The 20,045-nt window shown below is 56.2% G+C and overlaps 1 protein-coding gene across 1 annotated transcript in view; it reads right to left on the bottom strand.

Moving 5' to 3' along the window:
* Positions 1-19,327, bottom strand: part of slc39a1 (solute carrier family 39 member 1) — a 27,546-nt gene extending 8,219 nt beyond the window's left edge. The window contains exons 1-2 of the mRNA XM_072465674.1: positions 19,134-19,327; positions 2,467-2,597 (exon numbers count right to left, since the gene is read on the bottom strand). Of these exons, the coding sequence (XP_072321775.1) occupies positions 2,467-2,597; positions 19,134-19,248 (246 nt within the window). The 5' untranslated portion in view covers positions 19,249-19,327. The remainder of the gene's footprint in view (positions 1-2,466; positions 2,598-19,133) is intronic.
* Between the last annotated feature and the right edge of the window lie 718 nt (positions 19,328-20,045).

The following is a 20,045-nucleotide window of genomic DNA, read 5'->3' as shown; positions in this document are numbered from 1 at the left end:
AAACTGAGCCGTTCAAAAAGATCCAGCAAAATGTCATGATGTAAGATCATATTATTATATATAATAGAAGCCTGTTCACTATAGTTATGATACATGTTAACCACCTGCTCAATAAAGTAACCCTAACCCTAAGCCTGTTGAATGACCTTTAACCTTAACCCTAAGTCCGGTGAATGACCTTTAACCTTAACCCTAAGCCCGGTGAATGACCTTTAACCTTAACCCTAAGTCCGGTGAATGACCTTTAACCGTAACCCTAAGCCCGGTGAATGACCTTTAACCTTAACCCTAAGCCCGGTGAATGACCTTTAACCTTAACCCTAAGCCTGGTGAATGACCTTTAACCTTAACCCTAAGCCCGGTGAATGACCTTTAACCTTAACCCTAAGCCCGGTGAATGACCTTTAACCTTAACCCTAAGTCCGGTGAATGACCTTTAACCTTAACCCTAAGCCTGGTGAATGACCTTTAAACTTAACCCTAAGCCTGGTGAATGACCTTTAAACTTAACCCTAAGCCTGGTGAATGACCTTTAACCTTAACCCTAAGCCTGGTAAATGACCTTTAACCTTAACCCTAAGCCTGGTGAATGACCTTTAACCTTAACCCTAAGCCTGGTGAATGACCTTTAACCTTAACCCTAAGCCTGTTGAATGAACTTCACCTTTAACCTTAACCCTAAGCCTGGTGAATGACCTTTAACCTTAACCCTAAGCCTGGTGAATGACCTTTAACCTTAACCCTAAGCCTGGTGAATGACCTTTAACCTTAACCCTAAGCCTGTTGAATGACCTTCACCTTTAATGGAGTACTATGATGGCCTCATGTTTAACACACTTACATCCATTGTACTTTGTTTTTAAAGTAAACATTCCTTCCATATGTTTCAGAGATGAACCGCTGCCATGGCAACATCATAAACTAACTGTTTAATGGAAGGTTGAACTCAGTGATCAGACAGAAATATTCCCAGACTGACGGACAGAAAGTAGTCCCAGACTGACAGACGGAAAGTAGTCCCAGACTGACAGACGGAAAGTAGTCCCAGACTGACAGACGGAAAGTAGTCCCAGACTGACAGACGGAAAGTAGTCCCAGACTGACAGACGGAAAGTAGTCCCAGACTGACAGACGGAAAGTAGTCCCAGACTGACAGACGGAAAGTAGTCCCAGACTGACAGACGGAAAGTAGTCCCAGACTGACAGACGGAAAGTAGTCCCAGACTGACAGACGGAAAGTAGTCCCAGACTGACAGACGGAAAGTAGTCCCAGACTGACAGACGGAAAGTAGTCCCAGACTGACAGACGGAAAGTAGTCCCAGACTGACACACAGAAAGTAGTCCCAGACTGACACACAGAAAGTAGTCCCAGACTGACAGACAGAAAGTAGTCCCAGACTGACAGACAGAAAGTAGTCCCAGACTGACAGACAGAAAGTAGTCCCAGACTGACAGACAGAAAGTAGTCCCAGACTGACAGACAGAAAGTAGTTCCAGACTGAGCTTCTCACAAAATGAATCATCCCGAGACCAAACAAGTCGCTTTGATAAACTTTATTAAGTCTCGACAGAAACACAAAGTGTGACATGAATGAAAATGTCTTAAATTTGGCCTCAGTGACTGTGGCGTAGGAATCTCTGACACTCGAGTCGTGGACAAGCAGCTCAGATCATCGGGAAGTAGCGTCCTTACAATGTGATCAGAAGAGAACATGTGACTCCAGACGAGCTGGACATGTCCACATGACTCCACAGACGAGCTGTCCACATGTCTCCACAGACGAGCTTGACATGTCCACATGAGTCCACAGACGAGCTGGACATGTCCACATGACTCCACAGACGAGCTGGACATGTCCACATGACTCCACAGACGAGCTGGACATGTCCACATGACTCCACAGACGAGCTGGACATGTCCACATGTCTCCACAGACGAGCTGGACGTGTCCACATGTCTCCACAGACGAGCTGGACATGTCCACATGTCTCCACAGACGAGCTGGACATGTCCACATGAGGAGGACTTGTGCTACTTAAAGGCAACGACAAAATGATTCTGATATAATCGGTCAAGACGCGTATTCTTCCATTTCCTCGTTTGAACATGAGTTAATGAATGGGAGCCTGAGCCAAAGCCACGCCCACCCGCATCAAAGCCACGCCCACCCCGCGTCCTTTAAGTGAATCTACCGGTCGATCTAGGGAGCTGTGAGTTGCGAGAGTTTTAAAGCTCTGACGTTCTGACGCAAGTGATCTAACTGTGTCGGAGATGCTGTTGCAGAATACATTTTTATTTTTATTGAGGTTTTGGCCAAAATAACTGTGGAAAATCCGCAAAAACATTTTATTTATTTTTTCGGATCTCCGTTTTCTGACGTCGGCAGGCTCGTGAAACAATTTATCAAAAAACTCTCGCCTTTAACAAATAAAAGGTGTCATGTCGGACAAGACAGTGGACTTACCTGCACCTGCCGGGCCGCCAGCTCTGCGCTCATGTCCGTCAGATAATCTGGAATAATGTCCAGGAGACATGCTGCCAGGAAGACACCGCCGGCGAAACAGCTGATCAGGCTCAGCACGGTGCGGTGAGTTTCTGCAAAGCCAACACAAAAGGACGGTTTCAACCACAAGCAAAGCTGCCATGAGGATGTATATGTATATACGTATATATGTATACATGTATACATGTATACGATACATACTGGAGCCACTTTGTAAATTAAATTCAAGAATAAATGGTCTGATGAATATTCTTTCCTGAATAATAAATAGCAGAGATGGGAAACACAGTTCCATGTCTTGACTGGAATTACTTGACTAATGGACCACAAAGACTTGACTTTGACTTGAGCCTGACGACTTGGAACGACTTGGGTTTTATGGGCTAATTATATTTCTGAAAGAAGTATAATGTGTGTAAATGCATTAGTGTTTACACGAGCCCTCCTCACAACCACAGCACTTCAAATCACTTCAGGGGAGGACGGGGTGAACCACAAACAGGCCAGGACGGCCCATCCGGGTCCCTGGGCCGGGGGGAAGCTGAAAGGCAAGCGCTGGACGCAGGAGCTCCGGTCCCGGCCCCTGTGAGCTCCGGCCCCTGTGAGCTCCGGCCCCGGCCCCTGTGAGCTCCGGCCCCTGTGAGCTCCGGCCCCTGTGAGCTCCGGCCCCTGTGAGCTCCGGCTCCTGTGAGCTCCGGCCCCCTCGGCCCCCTCCGGCCCCTGTGAGCTCCGGCCCCTGTGAGCTCCGGCCCCTGTGAGCTCCGGCCCCTGTGAGCTCCGGCCCCTGTGAGCTCCGGCCCCCTCCGGCCCCCTCGGCCCCCTCCGGCCCCTGTGAGCTCCGGCCCCTGTGAGCTCCGGCCCCTGTGAGCTCCGGCCCCTGTGAGCTCCGGCCCCTGTGAGCTCCGGCCCCTGTGAGCTCCGGCCCCTGTGAGCTCCGGCCCCTGTGAGCTCCGGCCCCTGTGAGCTCCGGCCCCTGTGAGCTCCGGCCCCCTCGGCCCCCTCCGGCCCCTGTGAGCTCCGGCCCCTGTGAGCTCCGGCCCCTGTGAGCTCCGGCCCCTGTGAGCCCCGGCCCCTGTGAGCCCCGGCCCCTGTGAGCCCCGGCCCCTGTGAGCCCCGGCCCCTGTGAGCCCCGGCCCCTGTGAGCTCCGGCCCCTGTGAGCTCCGGCCCCTGTGAGCCCCGGCCCCTGTGACCTCCGGCCCCTGTGAGCCCCGGCCCCTGTGAGCCCCGGCCCCTGTGAGCTCCGGCCCCTGTGAGCTCCGGCCCCCTCCGGCCCCCTCGGCCCCCTCCGGCCCCTGTGAGCCCCGGCCCCTGTGAGCCCCGGCCCCTGTGAGCCCCGGCCCCTGTGAGCCCCGGCCCCTGTGAGCCCCGGCCCCTGTGAGCCCCGGCCCCTGTGAGCCCCGGCCCCTGTGAGCTCCGGCCCCCTCCGGCCCCCTCGGCCCCCTCCGGCCCCTGTGAGCTCCGGCCCCTGTGAGCTCCGGCCCCTGTGAGCCCCGGCCCCTGTGAGCCCCGGCCCCTGTGAGCTCCGGCTCCTGTGAGCTCCGGCCCCCTCGGCCCCCTCCGGCCCCTGTGAGCTCCGGCCCCTGTGAGCTCCGGCCCCTGTGAGCTCCGGCCCCTGTGAGCTCCGGCCCCTGTGAGCTCCGGCCCCCTCGGCCCCCTCCGGCCCCTGTGAGCTCCGGCCCCTGTGAGCTCCGGCCCCTGTGAGCTCCGGCCCCCTCCGGCCCCCTCGGCCCCCTCCGGCCCCTGTGAGCTCCGGCCCCTGTGAGCTCCGGCCCCTGTGAGCTCCGGCCCCTGTGAGCCCCGGCCCCTGTGAGCCCCGGCCCCTGTGAGCCCCGGCCCCTGTGAGCTCCGGCCCCTGTGAGCCCCGGCCCCTGTGAGCCCCGGCCCCTGTGAGCTCCGGCCCCTGTGAGCTCCGGCCCCTGTGAGCTCCGGCCCCCTCCGGCCCCCTCGGCCCCCTCCGGCCCCTGTGAGCCCCGGCCCCTGTGAGCTCCGGCCCCTGTGAGCCCCGGCCCCTGTGAGCTCCGGCCCCTGTGAGCCCCGGCCCCTGTGAGCCCCGGCCCCTGTGAGCTCCGGCCCCTGTGAGCTCCGGCCCCCTCCGGCCCCCTCGGCCCCCTCCGGCCCCTGTGAGCCCCGGCCCCTGTGAGCCCCGGCCCCTGTGAGCTCCGGCCCCTGTGAGCTCCGGCCCCTGTGAGCCCCGGCCCCTGTGAGCCCCGGCCCCTGTGAGCCCCGGCCCCTGTGAGCCCCGGCCCCTGTGAGCTCCGGCCCCTGTGAGATCCGGCCCCTGTGAGCTCCGGCCCCCTCCGGCCCCCTCGGCCCCCTCCGGCCCCTGTGAGCCCCGGCCCCTGTGAGCTCCGGCCCCTGTGAGCCCCGGCCCCTGTGAGCCCCGGCCCCTGTGAGCCCCGGCCCCTGTGAGCTCCGGCCCCCTCCGGCCCCCTCGGCCCCCTCCGGCCCCTGTGAGCTCCGGCCCCTGTGAGCTCCGGCCCCTGTGAGCCCCGGCCCCTGTGAGCTCCGGCCCCTGTGAGCTCCGGCTCCTGTGAGCTCCGGCCCCCTCGGCCCCCTCCGGCCCCTGTGAGCTCCGGCCCCTGTGAGCTCCGGCCCCTGTGAGCTCCGGCCCCTGTGAGCTCCGGCCCCTGTGAGCTCCGGCCCCCTCGGCCCCCTCCGGCCCCTGTGAGCTCCGGCCCCTGTGAGCTCCGGCCCCTGTGAGCTCCGGCCCCTGTGAGCTCCGGCCCCTGTGAGCTCCGGCCCCTGTGAGCTCCGGCCCCCTCCGGCCCCCTCGGCCCCCTCCGGCCCCTGTGAGCTCCGGCCCCTGTGAGCTCCGGCCCCTGTGAGCTCCGGCCCCTGTGAGCCCCGGCCCCTGTGAGCTCCGGCCCCTGTGAGCCCCGGCCCCTGTGAGCTCCGGCCCCTGTGAGCTCCGGCCCCTGTGAGCTCCGGCCCCTGTGAGCTCCGGCCCCCTCCGGCCCCCTCGGCCCCCTCCGGCCCCTGTGAGCCCCGGCCCCTGTGAGCTCCGGCCCCTGTGAGCCCCGGCCCCTGTGAGCCCCGGCCCCTGTGAGCCCCGGCCCCTGTGAGCTCCGGCCCCTGTGAGCTCCGGCCCCTGTGAGCTCCGGCCCCTGTGAGCTCCGGCCCCCTCCGGCCCCCTCGGCCCCCTCCGGCCCCTGTGAGCTCCGGCCCCTGTGAGCTCCGGCCCCTGTGAGCCCCGGCCCCTGTGAGCCCCGGCCCCTGTGAGCCCCGGCCCCTGTGAGCCCCGGCCCCTGTGAGCCCCGGCCCCCTCCGGCCCCCTCGGCCCCCTCCGGCCCCTGTGAGCCCCGGCCCCTGTGAGCTCCGGCCCCTGTGAGCTCCGGCCCCTGTGAGCTCCGGCCCCTGTGAGCCCCGGCCCCTGTGAGCCCCGGCCCCTGTGAGCCCCGGCCCCTGTGAGCTCCGGCCCCCTCCGGCCCCCTCGGCCCCCTCCGGCCCCTGTGAGCCCCGGCCCCTGTGAGCTCCGGCCCCTGTGAGCCCCGGCCCCTGTGAGCTCCGGCCCCTGTGAGCCCCGGCCCCTGTGAGCCCCGGCCCCTGTGAGCCCCGGCCCCTGTGAGCCCCGGCCCCTGTGAGCTCCGGCCCCCTCCGGCCCCCTCGGCCCCCTCCGGCCCCCTCGGCCCCCTCCGGCCCCTGTGAGCTCCGGCCCCTGTGAGCTCCGGCCCCTGTGAGCCCCGGCCCCTGTGAGCTCCGGCCCCTGTGAGCCCCGGCCCCTGTGAGCCCCGGCCCCTGTGAGCTCCGGCCCCTGTGAGCTCCGGCCCCTGTGAGCTCCGGCCCCCTCGGCCCCCTCCGGCCCCTGTGAGCCCCGGCCCCTGTGAGCTCCGGCCCCTGTGAGCTCCGGCCCCCTCCGGCCCCCTCGGCCCCCTCCGGCCCCTGTGAGCCCCGGCCCCTGTGAGCTCCGGCCCCTGTGAGCCCCGGCCCCTGTGAGCTCCGGCCCCTGTGAGCCCCGGCCCCTGTGAGCCCCGGCCCCTGTGAGCTCCGGCCCCTGTGAGCTCCGGCCCCCTCCGGCCCCCTCGGCCCCCTCCGGCCCCTGTGAGCTCCGGCCCCTGTGAGCTCCGGCCCCTGTGAGCCCCGGCCCCTGTGAGCTCCGGCCCCTGTGAGCCCCGGCCCCTGTGAGCTCCGGCCCCTGTGAGCTCCGGCCCCTGTGAGCTCCGGCCCCCTCCGGCCCCCTCGGCCCCCTCCGGCCCCTGTGAGCCCCGGCCCCTGTGAGCTCCGGCCCCTGTGAGCCCCGGCCCCTGTGAGCTCCGGCCCCTGTGAGCTCCGGCCCCCTCCGGCCCCCTCGGCCCCCTCCGGCCCCTGTGAGCTCCGGCCCCTGTGAGCTCCGGCCCCTGTGAGCCCCGGCCCCTGTGAGCTCCGGCCCCTGTGAGCCCCGGCCCCTGTGAGCCCCGGCCCCTGTGAGCTCCGGCCCCTGTGAGCTCCGGCCCCTGTGAGCTCCGGCCCCCTCGGCCCCCTCCGGCCCCTGTGAGCCCCGGCCCCTGTGAGCCCCGGCCCCTGTGAGCTCCGGCTCCTGTGAGCTCCGGCCCCCTCGGCCCCCTCCGGCCCCTGTGAGCTCCGGCCCCTGTGAGCTCCGGCCCCTGTGAGCTCCGGCCCCTGTGAGCTCCGGCCCCTGTGAGCTCCGGCCCCTGTGAGCTCCGGCCCCTGTGAGCTCCGGCCCCCTCGGCCCCCTCCGGCCCCTGTGAGCTCCGGCCCCTGTGAGCTCCGGCCCCTGTGAGCTCCGGCCCCTGTGAGCTCCGGCCCCCTCCGGCCCCCTCGGCCCCCTCCGGCCCCTGTGAGCCCCGGCCCCTGTGAGCTCCGGCCCCTGTGAGCCCCGGCCCCTGTGAGCTCCGGCCCCTGTGAGCCCCGGCCCCTGTGAGCTCCGGCCCCTGTGAGCTCCGGCCCCTGTGAGCTCCGGCCCCCTCCGGCCCCCTCGGCCCCCTCCGGCCCCTGTGAGCCCCGGCCCCTGTGAGCTCCGGCCCCTGTGAGCTCCGGCCCCTGTGAGCTCCGGCCCCTGTGAGCTCCGGCCCCCTCCGGCCCCCTCCGGCCCCCTCGGCCCCCTCCGGCCCCTGTGAGCTCCGGCCCCTGTGAGCTCCGGCCCCTGTGAGCCCCGGCCCCTGTGAGCCCCGGCCCCTGTGAGCCCCGGCCCCTGTGAGCCCCGGCCCCTGTGAGCTCCGGCTCCTGTGAGCTCCGGCCCCCTCGGCCCCCTCCGGCCCCTGTGAGCTCCGGCCCCTGTGAGCTCCGGCCCCTGTGAGCTCCGGCCCCTGTGAGCTCCGGCCCCTGTGAGCTCCGGCCCCTGTGAGCTCCGGCCCCTGTGAGCTCCGGCCCCCTCGGCCCCCTCCGGCCCCTGTGAGCTCCGGCCCCTGTGAGCTCCGGCCCCTGTGAGCTCCGGCCCCTGTGAGCTCCGGCCCCCTCCGGCCCCCTCGGCCCCCTCCGGCCCCTGTGAGCCCCGGCCCCTGTGAGCTCCGGCCCCTGTGAGCCCCGGCCCCTGTGAGCTCCGGCCCCTGTGAGCCCCGGCCCCTGTGAGCTCCGGCCCCTGTGAGCTCCGGCCCCTGTGAGCTCCGGCCCCCTCCGGCCCCCTCGGCCCCCTCCGGCCCCTGTGAGCCCCGGCCCCTGTGAGCTCCGGCCCCTGTGAGCTCCGGCCCCTGTGAGCTCCGGCCCCTGTGAGCTCCGGCCCCCTCCGGCCCCCTCCGGCCCCCTCGGCCCCCTCCGGCCCCTGTGAGCTCCGGCCCCTGTGAGCTCCGGCCCCTGTGAGCCCCGGCCCCTGTGAGCCCCGGCCCCTGTGAGCCCCGGCCCCTGTGAGCTCCGGCCCCTGTGAGCTCCGGCCCCGGCCCCTGTGAGGCAGCTGCAGTAATGACCCTGGGCTGAAATGAAGATATTATTAACAAGGACACTCGGGATGAGACCATAAAGGCCGTGAACACGGTCCATCTTTATTTTACGTAGATTTCCCTCATATTTTCAGCGTATTCAAAAATGATCCATTTTAATTCAGCGCCATGAAAGCATTTATCGTGTATTTCTGACGAGATTTAACCCTCACCCTAAGAGCAAAGGCTCCTGTCCTCTAAAGATACACACTTTCAGGGGCCACAATAGACCACACTTCTGTGACGTTCAGGGGCCACATTAGACCACACTTCTGTGACGTTCAGGGGCCACATTAGACCACACTTCTGTGACGTTCAGGGGCCACAATAGACCACACTTCTGTGACGTTCAGGGGCCACAATAGACCACACTTCTGTGATGTTCAGGGGCCACAATAGACCACACTTCTGTGATGTTCAGGGGTCACATTACACCACACTTCTGTGACGTTCAGGGGCCACAATAGACCACACTTCTGTGACGTTCAAGGGCCACATTAGACCACACTTCTGTGACGTTCAGGGGCCACATTAGACCACACTTCTGTGACGTTCAGGGGCCACAATAGACCACACTTCTGTGACGTTCAAGGGCCACATTAGACCACACTTCTGTGACGTTCAGGGGCCACAATAGACCACACTTCTGTGACGTTCAGGGGCCACATTAGACCACACTTCTGTGACGTTCAGGGGCCACAATAGACCACACTTCTGTGACGTTCAAGGGCCACATTAGACCACACTTCTGTGACGTTCAGGGGCCACATTAGACCACACTTCTGTGACGTTCAGGGGTCACATTACACCACACTTCTGTGACGTTCAGGGGCCACAATAGACCACACTTCTGTGACGTTCAAGGGCCACATTAGACCACACTTCTGTGACGTTCAGGGGCCACATTAGACCACACTTCTGTGACGTTCAGGGGCCACATTAGACCACACTTCTGTGACGTTCAGGGGCCACAATAGACCACACTTCTGTGACGTTCAAGGGCCACATTAGACCACACTTCTGTGACGTTCAGGGGCCACAATAGACCACACTTCTGTGACGTTCAGGGGCCACATTAGACCACACTTCTGTGACGTTCAGGGGCCACAATAGACCACACTTCTGTGACGTTCAAGGGCCACATTAGACCACACTTCTGTGACGTTCAGGGGCCACATTAGACCACACTTCTGTGACGTTCAGGGGCCACATTAGACCACACTTCTGTGACGTTCAGGGGCCACATTAGACCACACTTCTGTGACGTTCAGGGGCCACATTAGACCACACTTCTGTGACGTTCAGGGGCCACAATAGACCACACTTCTGTGACGTTCAGGGGCCACATTAGACCACACTTCTGTGACGTTCAGGGGCCACATTAGACCACACTTCTATGACGTTCAGGGGCCACATTAGACCACACTTCTGTGACGTTCAGGGGCCACATTAGACCACACTTCTGTGACGTTCAGGGGCCACATTAGACCACACTTCTGTGACGTTCAGGGGCCACAATAGACCACACTTCTGTGATGTTCAGGGGTCACATTACACCACACTTCTGTGACGTTCAGGGGCCACAATAGACCACACTTCTGTGACGTTCAAGGGCCACATTAGACCACACTTCTGTGACGTTCAGGGGCCACATTAGACCACACTTCTGTGACGTTCAGGGGCCACATTAGACCACACTTCTGTGACGTTCAGGGGCCACAATAGACCACACTTCTGTGACGTTCAAGGGCCACATTAGACCACACTTCTGTGACGTTCAGGGGCCACAATAGACCACACTTCTGTGACGTTCAGGGGCCACATTAGACCACACTTCTGTGACGTTCAGGGGCCACAATAGACCACACTTCTGTGACGTTCAGGGGCCACATTAGACCACACTTCTGTGACGTTCAGGGGCCACATTAGACCACACTTCTGTGACGTTCAGGGGCCACATTAGACCACACTTCTGTGACGTTCAGGGGCCACAATAGACCACACTTCTGTGACGTTCAGGGGCCACATTAGACCACACTTCTGTGACGTTCAGGGGCCACATTAGACCACACTTCTGTGACGTTCAGGGGCCACATTAGACCACACTTCTGTGACGTTCAGGGGCCACATTAGACCACACTTCTGTGACGTTCAGGGGCCACATTAGACCACACTTCTGTGACGTTCAGGGGCCACATTAGACCACACTTCTGTGACGTTCAGGGGCCACATTAGACCACACTTCTGTGACGTTCAGGGGCCACAATAGACCACACTTCTGTGACGTTCAGGGGCCACATTAGACCACACTTCTGTGACGTTCAGGGGCCACATTAGACCACACTTCTGTGACGTTCAGGGGCCACAATAGACCACACTTCTGTGACGTTCAGGGGCCACATTAGACCACACTTCTGTGACGTTCAGGGGCCACATTAGACCACACTTCTGTGACGTTCAGGGGCCACAATAGACCACACTTCTGTGACGTTCAGGGGCCACATTAGACCACACTTCTGTGACGTTCAGGGGCCACATTAGACCACACTTCTGTGACGTTCAGGGGCCACATTAGACCACACTTCTGTGACGTTCAGGGGCCACATTAGACCACACTTCTGTGACGTTCAGGGGCCACATTAGACCACACTTCTGTGACGTTCAGGGGCCACAATAGACCACACTTCTGTGACGTTCAGGGGCCACATTAGACCACACTTCTGTGACGTTCAGGGGCCACAATAGACCACACTTCTGTGACGTTCAGGGGCCACAATAGACCACACTTCTGTGACGTTCAGGGGCCACAATAGACCACACTTCTGTGACGTTCAGGGGCCACAATAGACCACACTTCTGTGACGTTCAGGGGCCACATTAGACCACACTTCTGTGACGTTCAGGGGCCACATTAGACCACACTTCTGTGATGTAGATGTAATTGACATTGGAGATCATTAGCTTATTAAAGAATGAAAGTATTTGTAACAATAAACGGTGCAAGGCCATAGCTAATACCAAGTTATCAATTTAAAATGCACTAAAACAGAAATGGTCTGGACCAAATCCAGTTACATTTGAATTTAATGAACACAAATGAGTTTAGCTTAATTATTAATAACGTGAATTGTATTATTTTACATTTTATTGGTGTCAGGATCAAAACAACTGCTCCTCCAGTGTAAATGGAGACACAATGAGTTGTTTCTAAGTGGAATGCTCCGTGTGGCAGTGAACTTAAAGAGCACTCACATGTGACCTGAGGGGACAGGACTTACTCCACCCTCATGAGCAGGTGACTTGGACTTGTGACTGGGACATTAAGACTTGGACTTGTGACTGGGACATTAAGACTTGGACTTTGTGGTACACATTTTGAAGAGTGATATATTCCTACAGAAAAACAAGAATAATTAAAGCCGCAAGCGGCATCCATCGGCCCTCGCGGGCCGCCGGCCTTCCGACTCTGCGCTTTCGACTTGATAAAGATGGCGCCCTTATTGTGTGTTGAATTAAAAAAGAACTTGACAGACGGGGACACATTGGACATGGCCAATCCAGTGCAAATGAACACAAGTGTCAGTCAAATTTGCTGCTCCGCCGCACAGAGACCGTAGCACTTTTGATGCCGCGCTTGTGTAGATGATATTTCCCAAAGTAAAGCTTGATCGAGCTATTGCCCACGGAGGAGTTTGTTAAAGTGTGAAGCGTAAATGTGAACATTTCAAAGATTTGGCGTTTTTCCCATTTGTGACAGTATATTTGCAGCTCCACGGCACAGAGACCGTAGCACTTAAAATCAAAATATGGATAACTTTTGATGCCCGCTTGTGTAGATGATTTTCCCCAAATATGAGTTTGATCGGACAATCGCCCTAGGAGGAGTTTGTTAAAGTGTGAAGCGTAAAAATGTGGTCATTTTAGAGATTTCGCTGTTTTCCCATAAGGATAACATGGGATGTTTCTGTCATCGCTACGGCTACGCTGTACAAAATATGACTTTGGCTCTCATACTTTTATGATCAGGATGGCAAATTAGAATTTTGTTCAAAATATCATGTCATTTGGAAAAACTCTATTGTTTATAGGCCACTCTGAAGGACAAATAGTCAGAATTCTGGGAAACGTTTGCGGCTCCGTCGCACAGAGACCGTAAAAGTTATCCTTAAAATTTTGATAACTTTAGATGCCCCACTTCTCTAGAGGACGTACACCGATTTTGAGGTTCGTGGGCAAAACGCACTAGGAGGAGTGCGTTAAAGTGTGAAACATAAAAATGTGGATATTTGAGAGATTTTGCGGTTTTCCCATAGGGATAACATGGGAGGTTTCTGTCATCGCTACGACTACGCCGTAAAAAATAAGGCATTTGTCTGATTGGCTTTTTTGATCGGGACGCCAAAATAGAATTTTGGGTAAAGTTTAGAACATTTTGGTAAAACTAATTTTTGACCTTCAATTTTAATTTAAAGGTCACTCTGTAGGGGGCGCTATCGCGCCCATTTAAATTTTGTCAGTCTAAACTGGTCCAAACTAGAAAGTTTAACAACTGATTCAAATTTGGTCCTAATCGGACTGGTTTTGATCAAATGGGAGCAATTTTTAGATCTGCAATATCCCAAAATAAGTTGTCCAACTTTGCGGCTGCGCCGCACACAGACCGTAAAAGGTATCTCAAAAAATTGGATAACTTTAGATGCCCCACTTGTCCAGAGGACGTACGCCGATTTTGAAGTCGGTGGGCAAAACGCCCTAGGAGGAGTTCGTCAAAGTTTGACTTGAACAAAATGGCTAACACAGCGTGTTTTCATTTTCAAAGGAAGATGGTGGCCATAGGGTAAGTCTGGGGGCGTGGCCACAATGATTATTTTTTTTTGTCCTCACGAGAGGAATGCGTGTCCCGAATTTCGTAGCTTTACGACAAAGTTGACCTCGGGGCGTCTCCCATAGGCGCAATGTATTTTGACTTTTGTCGGTGGCGCTGTCGCGCCATTTTTTAATGAAAAAAAAAATGGCCCAGAAAAAACTAAATTTTTCGCCGATTCTGAATTTTGGGCAAAGTTTGGTGAGTTTTTGAGCATGTTCAGGGGGTCAAATTAGAGCTCAAAGCGATGAAGAACAAGAAAAATAATAATAATATTTTTAGCAAAAACAATATAGCCGTTTCCACTATAACAACAAATGATACATCGTTTGAAAGCTCTAAGCCTTCCCGATGCCGCCATGGGGTGGAATCATCATTACGAGCGCTTACGCGCTCGTCACTCCCTATTCCGTCGGGATGCCCCGCCCACTCCCCATAGACTTCCATTGATTTGAGCAGATACAAGCATGGCCCATGCCTGCGGCATGGACTCTCGTGTACAGGACGATGCCAGGAGGGTTTTTGGAGGAATGCAGCGCTTCGCGCTGCTGTTGTCAACAATGAGTGAATGGGCTACACCCATTCACTCATTGTTGACTATTTCTGTCATAGCAGGAGTAAGTATGCATGATCCATGCCTTCTGCATGGGCTAGTTCACTGTACTTGCCAGGGGCGACGGGGTACCAAACATGCGGGCGCAGCCCGCATGTTTGGTAACCCTAACCCTCAGACAGTTGCAATAGGGGAGCAATAGGCCCTCCGCCCTGCTGGGGCTCGGGCCTAATTAGGCGAACAACGCTGCCGTCAAGCGAGCTGCACCAGTGTTTCTGCTTTATAAGCTTAAGTGTCAGAATTGACAAACCAGGTGCGTGTTTGGACAGAGGAACTGGACGACCTGGAGGACAGAGAACAAAGATGTAAGGTGTGGATGGTCAGTGTTGAAGAGAACAAAGATGTAAGGTGTGGATGGTCAGTGTTGAAGAGAACAAAGATGTAAGGTGTGGATGGGGAAAGATGAGGTGACCGTGCACATGGCTCTGTCTCCCGAGCCGGCCCAGAACCACCATCCAAGACCTTCTAAACTGAAGAAGTTCCACAACTTGGAACAGCGTGACAAAGCTGAATCCAGAGGACTCGCGGCTCAATCCGGATCAACCACGCCTCGTTCTTCAATGACTCCTCAGCACAAGTGACCAATAAGCACAAAGCTTTTGTTTTGATCCAGTAAAATCCTGAGACAGAACATGGACTGTTGTCGCTGAGCGGTTTGAGCAATATCAGGCCGGTCACCGCCATGTGGTCACCGCCATGTGGTCACCGCCATGTGGTCACCGCCATGTGGTCACCGCCATGTGGTCACCGCCATGTGGTCACCGCCATGTGGTCACCGCCATGCTCCGGCCGGTCACCGCCATGCTCAGGCCGGTAACCGCTGCGCACGGCGCTCGCTGCGCACGGTGCTTGCTGCGCACAGTAATCTTAGCGTCGTAGTACTTTTCACAACAATGTAGTACAGAGTACAACATTCTTTAAATACTTTTCTCCAGCCCTGTCCCACCGCCATCCTTCAACCTCAGCCCAGCGAAAACACTGACATGGAATGAAAAGATTCACTTCAGCAGAAGAGGCCTTAGAATTTGCCAATTCAGTTTATAATTTGGTTCTTTATTTCAATGAAAGGGTCCTGGACTGAACTGGACACGTGCCACAAGAATGATTTCAACATACAGAGCACAAAGATGAAGATGGCAGATTTGTATTGGTCTAAGGAACTATTAATGGAAGTGTGTTTACTTTGATAAATGCTCTGACTTGGCTCCACTGCTGCAGAAACTAGCTTTAAAATGACCCTTTGACCCACAAAATCACAGAATGGACAAACAAGCCATGACTGGACAAGGAAAACACAGGTCTGGTAAAACGACAGGACCAAGACAAACAAAGCTGACGACCCAAAGCAAGCTAACGGCTAACATGGCCAGCGTGTCCGATGTGTTGAGAGAGACGGGGTTCCGCCGTCACGACTTCATCCTGCCGGAGGAAGGAGAAGCGGCTGCACCGGTCAGCGCTCATGATGCGTGAAATGGCTTCACTGAGAGCGGCGATCGGAGCGGCTCGGCCAGTTTGAAAGAGATACATTATTATGATTCCAAATGATTAAGCAAATATATTTTTCTCTGATTTTGCCAAATAGTCTAAATAAATGACAGTCAGGCTGAGCAAAATCATATGTCAGTTTGCCATAACCCGACCGACCCGGTATGAAACTAGCCGACTGAAAAATAATATCAGCATTTTGTTAAAAAACCTCAAAATCTTTTATTATTCAATTATTTCGCCGACTCACTGACCCGTCTTCCCTAAACTACCGTGTCGAATGTTTTTATCACGTTGGTAAACCTGTCCTTCATCCCAAAGGACTGAAAACGCACCGCATAACACATGTGAGACTGTATATTCAGTCTTCCACATGCGTCTGTGACAAGACAGAACGTGCAAGGATGTCGTTACATTGTTTTTTAAAAGTCAGTTTGTCTCTGTCGGCGCCACTGACCTGTCCATAGTAATGTCACGCTCTGTCAGGGTGTGAAATTTGACTTACGCAATGCATTCTGGGAGTGAAACACGCCCAGCGGCGTCATCACAACAAATATGGCGGCGCCCGTGTCCCCCCCATGTTCCCCCCGCTCGCCTTCACTACCAAAATAAAGGTTAACGACGTACAAAAGGTTTGGATTGAAATATCTTAACATCGTGAGATTTAGTCTCCTGATCTGGTTGATAGAGACGTTTTCCGTCATTGACTGTTGAAGCCTCTGACCCCTGGACTGTTGAAGCCTCTGACCCCTGGACTGTTGAAGCCTCTGACCCCTGGACTGTTGAAGCCTCTGACCCCTGGACTGTTGAAGCCTCTGACCCCTGGACTGTTGAAGCCTCTGACCCCTGGACTGTTGAAGCCTCTGACCCCTGGACTGTTGAAGCCCGACCCCTGGACTGTTGAAGCCCGACCCCTGGACTGTTGAAGTTTCTGACCCCTGGACTGTTGAAGCCCGACCCCTGGACTGTTGAAGTTTCTGACCCCTGGACTGTTGAAGCCCGACCCCTGGACTGTTGAAGCCCGACCTCTGGACTGTTGAAGCCCGACCCCTGGACTGTTGAAGCCCGACCCCTGGACTGTTGAAGTTTCTGACCCCTGGACTGTTGAAGCCCGACCCCTGGACTGTTGAAGCCCGACCCCTGGACTGTTGAAGCCTGACCCCTGGACTGTTGAAGCAAAATTTTTATCTTTTTTTTTGCCTTCAAAGTAAAAAAAATAAGAATTTACCTACCGTCCGACCCACTTGAAAAATGTTGACTCGGGTTACAGCAAACAGACTATTTATTTGGGGCAGAATCATCTTTTTTTTTTCTGGCCGAGAAGGAGAGTCTAAGGACAGAGGACCCTGGGACATCGTCCCTCGCCACCACAGACATTGTTGATTCGGCCTCAGAGGCGACTGTTGTTGAGATTTTGGGCCTTACAAAAATAAATTGATTTGATTTGATTTGATCATAATTTTCAAGTCATCAACCTTTAGAGTACAAATTTAACGTTATTGAACAGACCTCCCAATGATAACAGTATTTTTTTCAAAACTTAAAATGCACTGTCCCACATTATCACGCTCACCCTGACCTCAGTGGGCCGAGTGAGCAGTTTCAGTTCCTTCTGACCGTTCATCCTCATCAGGCGACTCGACTTTAAGTCATGGATCTATTCTATGTGGATAAAGTCTTGCAGATTAAACCTGTTGTGAGTTGAACTAGTGGCCAGTCCAGAAACTGCAGTGAAAACAGTCCAGTCCTTTCCCCAGAGTGCACTGGGCTGACAGGGACCTACTGACAGGGACCTACTGACAGGGACCTACTGACAGGGACCTACTGACAGGGACCTACAGCTCAAACTAAAGGTTGGATTTTGTGGTGTTTTTTTCAGATCATACATTTTTTCTCGGTTCAAACTTTTAAATCTTTATATTGGCCCCCGTGGCCCCCGTGCTCTGCTCTAGCAGCTCCTGCAACGTAACCAATGAGAATGAGAGCGGTCACATGGTACGTGAGCCGGGCGGATTGCCCATTATTATCAAGGATGAAATAGCGCCACCAGGAGGTGAACCACTGTCACATGTTCTGGGACTGTCAGTCACAAATATGAGTGAAGTTCACCACGCTCTGATACAGCATTTACCCCTGAACTATACTACTGTGAACTCCTGCCATGGACACAATACATGGATACTTTACAATGTACTTTAGGTATGTACTTTAGAATGAAAAGATACCACCAGGTATTAAGATAACCGTGGGCGCGCTGACGTGTGACTTGAACTGTAAATGTGTACTTTTCTACTTTTCTACTTTTCCATGTTACAATGGTCACATGACTTGCACTTGTGATTGTTGCTGCTGAAGACTTGTCCACAGTGGAATGTTCTGGAGAGATCACGCGACAGAGAGTCACAGCTGAGTGCTCCTCAAGTCTGTTCTCTTGTTAAGGACTCGCACCTTCTCCACAAGAACGTCCACCGCAAGAACATTCAACCGCAAGAACATTCAACCGCAAGAACGTCCTTCACAAGAACGTCCTTCACAAGAACGTCCACCGCAAGAACATTCAACCGCAAGAACATTCAACCGCAAGAACGTCCTTCACAAGAACGTCCTTCACAAGAACGTCCTTCACAAGAACGTCCACCGCAAGAACATTCAACCGCAAGAACATTCAACCGCAAGAACGTCCTTCACAAGAACGTCCTTCACAAGAACGTCCACCGCAAGAACATTCAACCGCAAGAACATTCAACCGCAAGAACGTCCACCGCAAGAACGTCCACCGCAAGAACGTCCACCTCAAGAACGTCCTTCACAAGAACGTCCACCGCAAGAACATTCAACCGCAAGAACATTCAACCGCAAGAACATTCAACCGCAAGAACGTCCTTCACAAGAACGTCCTTCACAAGAACGTCCTTCACAAGAACGTCCACCGCAAGAACATTCAACCGCAAGAACATTCAACCGCAAGAACGTCCACCGCAAGAACGTCCACCTCAAGAACTTCCTTCACAAGAACGTCCTTCACAAGAACGGCCACCGAAAGAACGTCCACCGCAAGAACGTCCACCGCAAGAACGTCCACCGCAAGAACGTCCACCTCAAGAACGTCCACCTCAACAACGTCCACCGCAACAACGTTCACCTTCAAAGTTCAAGCACCGTTTTTATACAATGAGGGTCAGGGTCAGGGTTAGGGGCTCTGGGCTGGGGTCAGGGGGGTCAGGGGTTAACCCTAACCCTAAAAGCACTGTTTTTATACAGCAATGAGATCCAGCAAACAGAAAGTAAGTAACATATTGGCTTCTTGTTTGTAAGTGATATTTGAAGGACAGTTGAAAAGGTACAGTTTTGTTTTGCATAGTTAATTGCTATGGCAACGGCGCTAGATTCAATCACTGTGAACCCCGTGGATACTTGTCATGATGGGACAGGATGATCACGTGACAGAGGACACATGATGGGACAGGATGATCACGTGACAGAGGACACAAGATGGGACAGGATGATCACGTGACAGAGGACGCATGATGACTGTCCCCACATGTAAGTAACACTACAGTAGTTCCGACATCATATTCACATAAACGCAGTAGAAAGTTTAAAGCAGCTCGCGCGTCTTTTCCACGGGTTCAATTTCAACTTTAGGACTTCTATAACTGTGACGTCACGTGCGTGTACATGTTCCACTTTCATTTCGCCTCTTGTTTCCTCCAGGCCAGAGTTTAGAATGTTGTTCACTAACGTCTCCACGGGCAGTTAAACGTCTCCACGGGCAGTTAAACGTGACGGTTGCGGGACTCGGGACTCGGGACTTACCGGAGCCGTGAGTGTCTTGGAACCATCGGACTCGGGCGGGGATGAAGCCGAAGAGCAGCGTGAGAAGCAGCAGACCGACCAGAGCTCCGAGCTTCACCTGCAGAAGGTACTCCATGTCGGCCACATGCCAGGGGCCTCAGCGCGGGGGTAAGAGCCGGGGTGAGAGCCGGGAAGAGCCGGGGTGAGAGCCGGGAGACAGCGCGGTGTTCACATGGATGTCAGCGGCGGAGGGGCGGGACCATGAGCGGGACACGTGACCACTCCCCTGCGGCGGCGTCTTCTTCTTCTTCTTCTTCTTCTTCTTCTTCTTTACTTGGTGCTATGTCTGTATCATACACATGGATCATGGATGTATTATATTGACATGGATCTATTATCATATATCAGTCCATCACAAACACAGAGTCCTTATTCTTCTTTCATTGAAGCATCGCAACCATCGGTGAAGCTGCACACCGCCACCTACTGGACCGTGGACTGTACTTCACCTTACGTTCTAGTGACCGTTATTAGTATTTTAGTATTTCAATCGATAGTATTTTTGAGTTGCATTATTGGAGATTGTTATTGGTGCAGTAGACACAAGACTGCAGGGGGCAGGGGCAGGAGCAGGAGCAGGGGCAGGGGCAGGGGCAGGAGCAGGAGCAGGGGCAGGAGCAGGGACAGGAGCAGGGGCAGGAGCAGGAGCAGGGGCAGGGGCAGGAGCAGGGACAGGAGCAGGGGCAGGAGCAGGAGCAGGGGCAGGAGCAGGGGCAGGAGCTGGAGCAGGAGCAGGGGCAGGAGCAGGAGCAGGGGCAGGGGCAGGGGCAGGGGCAGGGGCCGGGGCAGGAGCAGGAGCAGGAGCAGGAGCAGGGGCAGGAGCAGGAGCAGGAGCAGGAGCAGGAGCAGGAGCAGGGGCAGGGGCAGGGGCAG

The sequence above is a fragment of the Eucyclogobius newberryi genome, unplaced genomic scaffold (assembly GCF_026437365.1).
Source record: "Eucyclogobius newberryi isolate DKJ021-1_F unplaced genomic scaffold, fEucNew1.0.hap1 SCAF_5, whole genome shotgun sequence".
NCBI classification, from domain to species: domain Eukaryota; kingdom Metazoa; phylum Chordata; class Actinopteri; order Gobiiformes; family Gobiidae; genus Eucyclogobius; species Eucyclogobius newberryi.
Note: the sequence above shows the minus strand (reverse complement) of the source record. Positions and strands in the feature narration are given on the sequence as shown.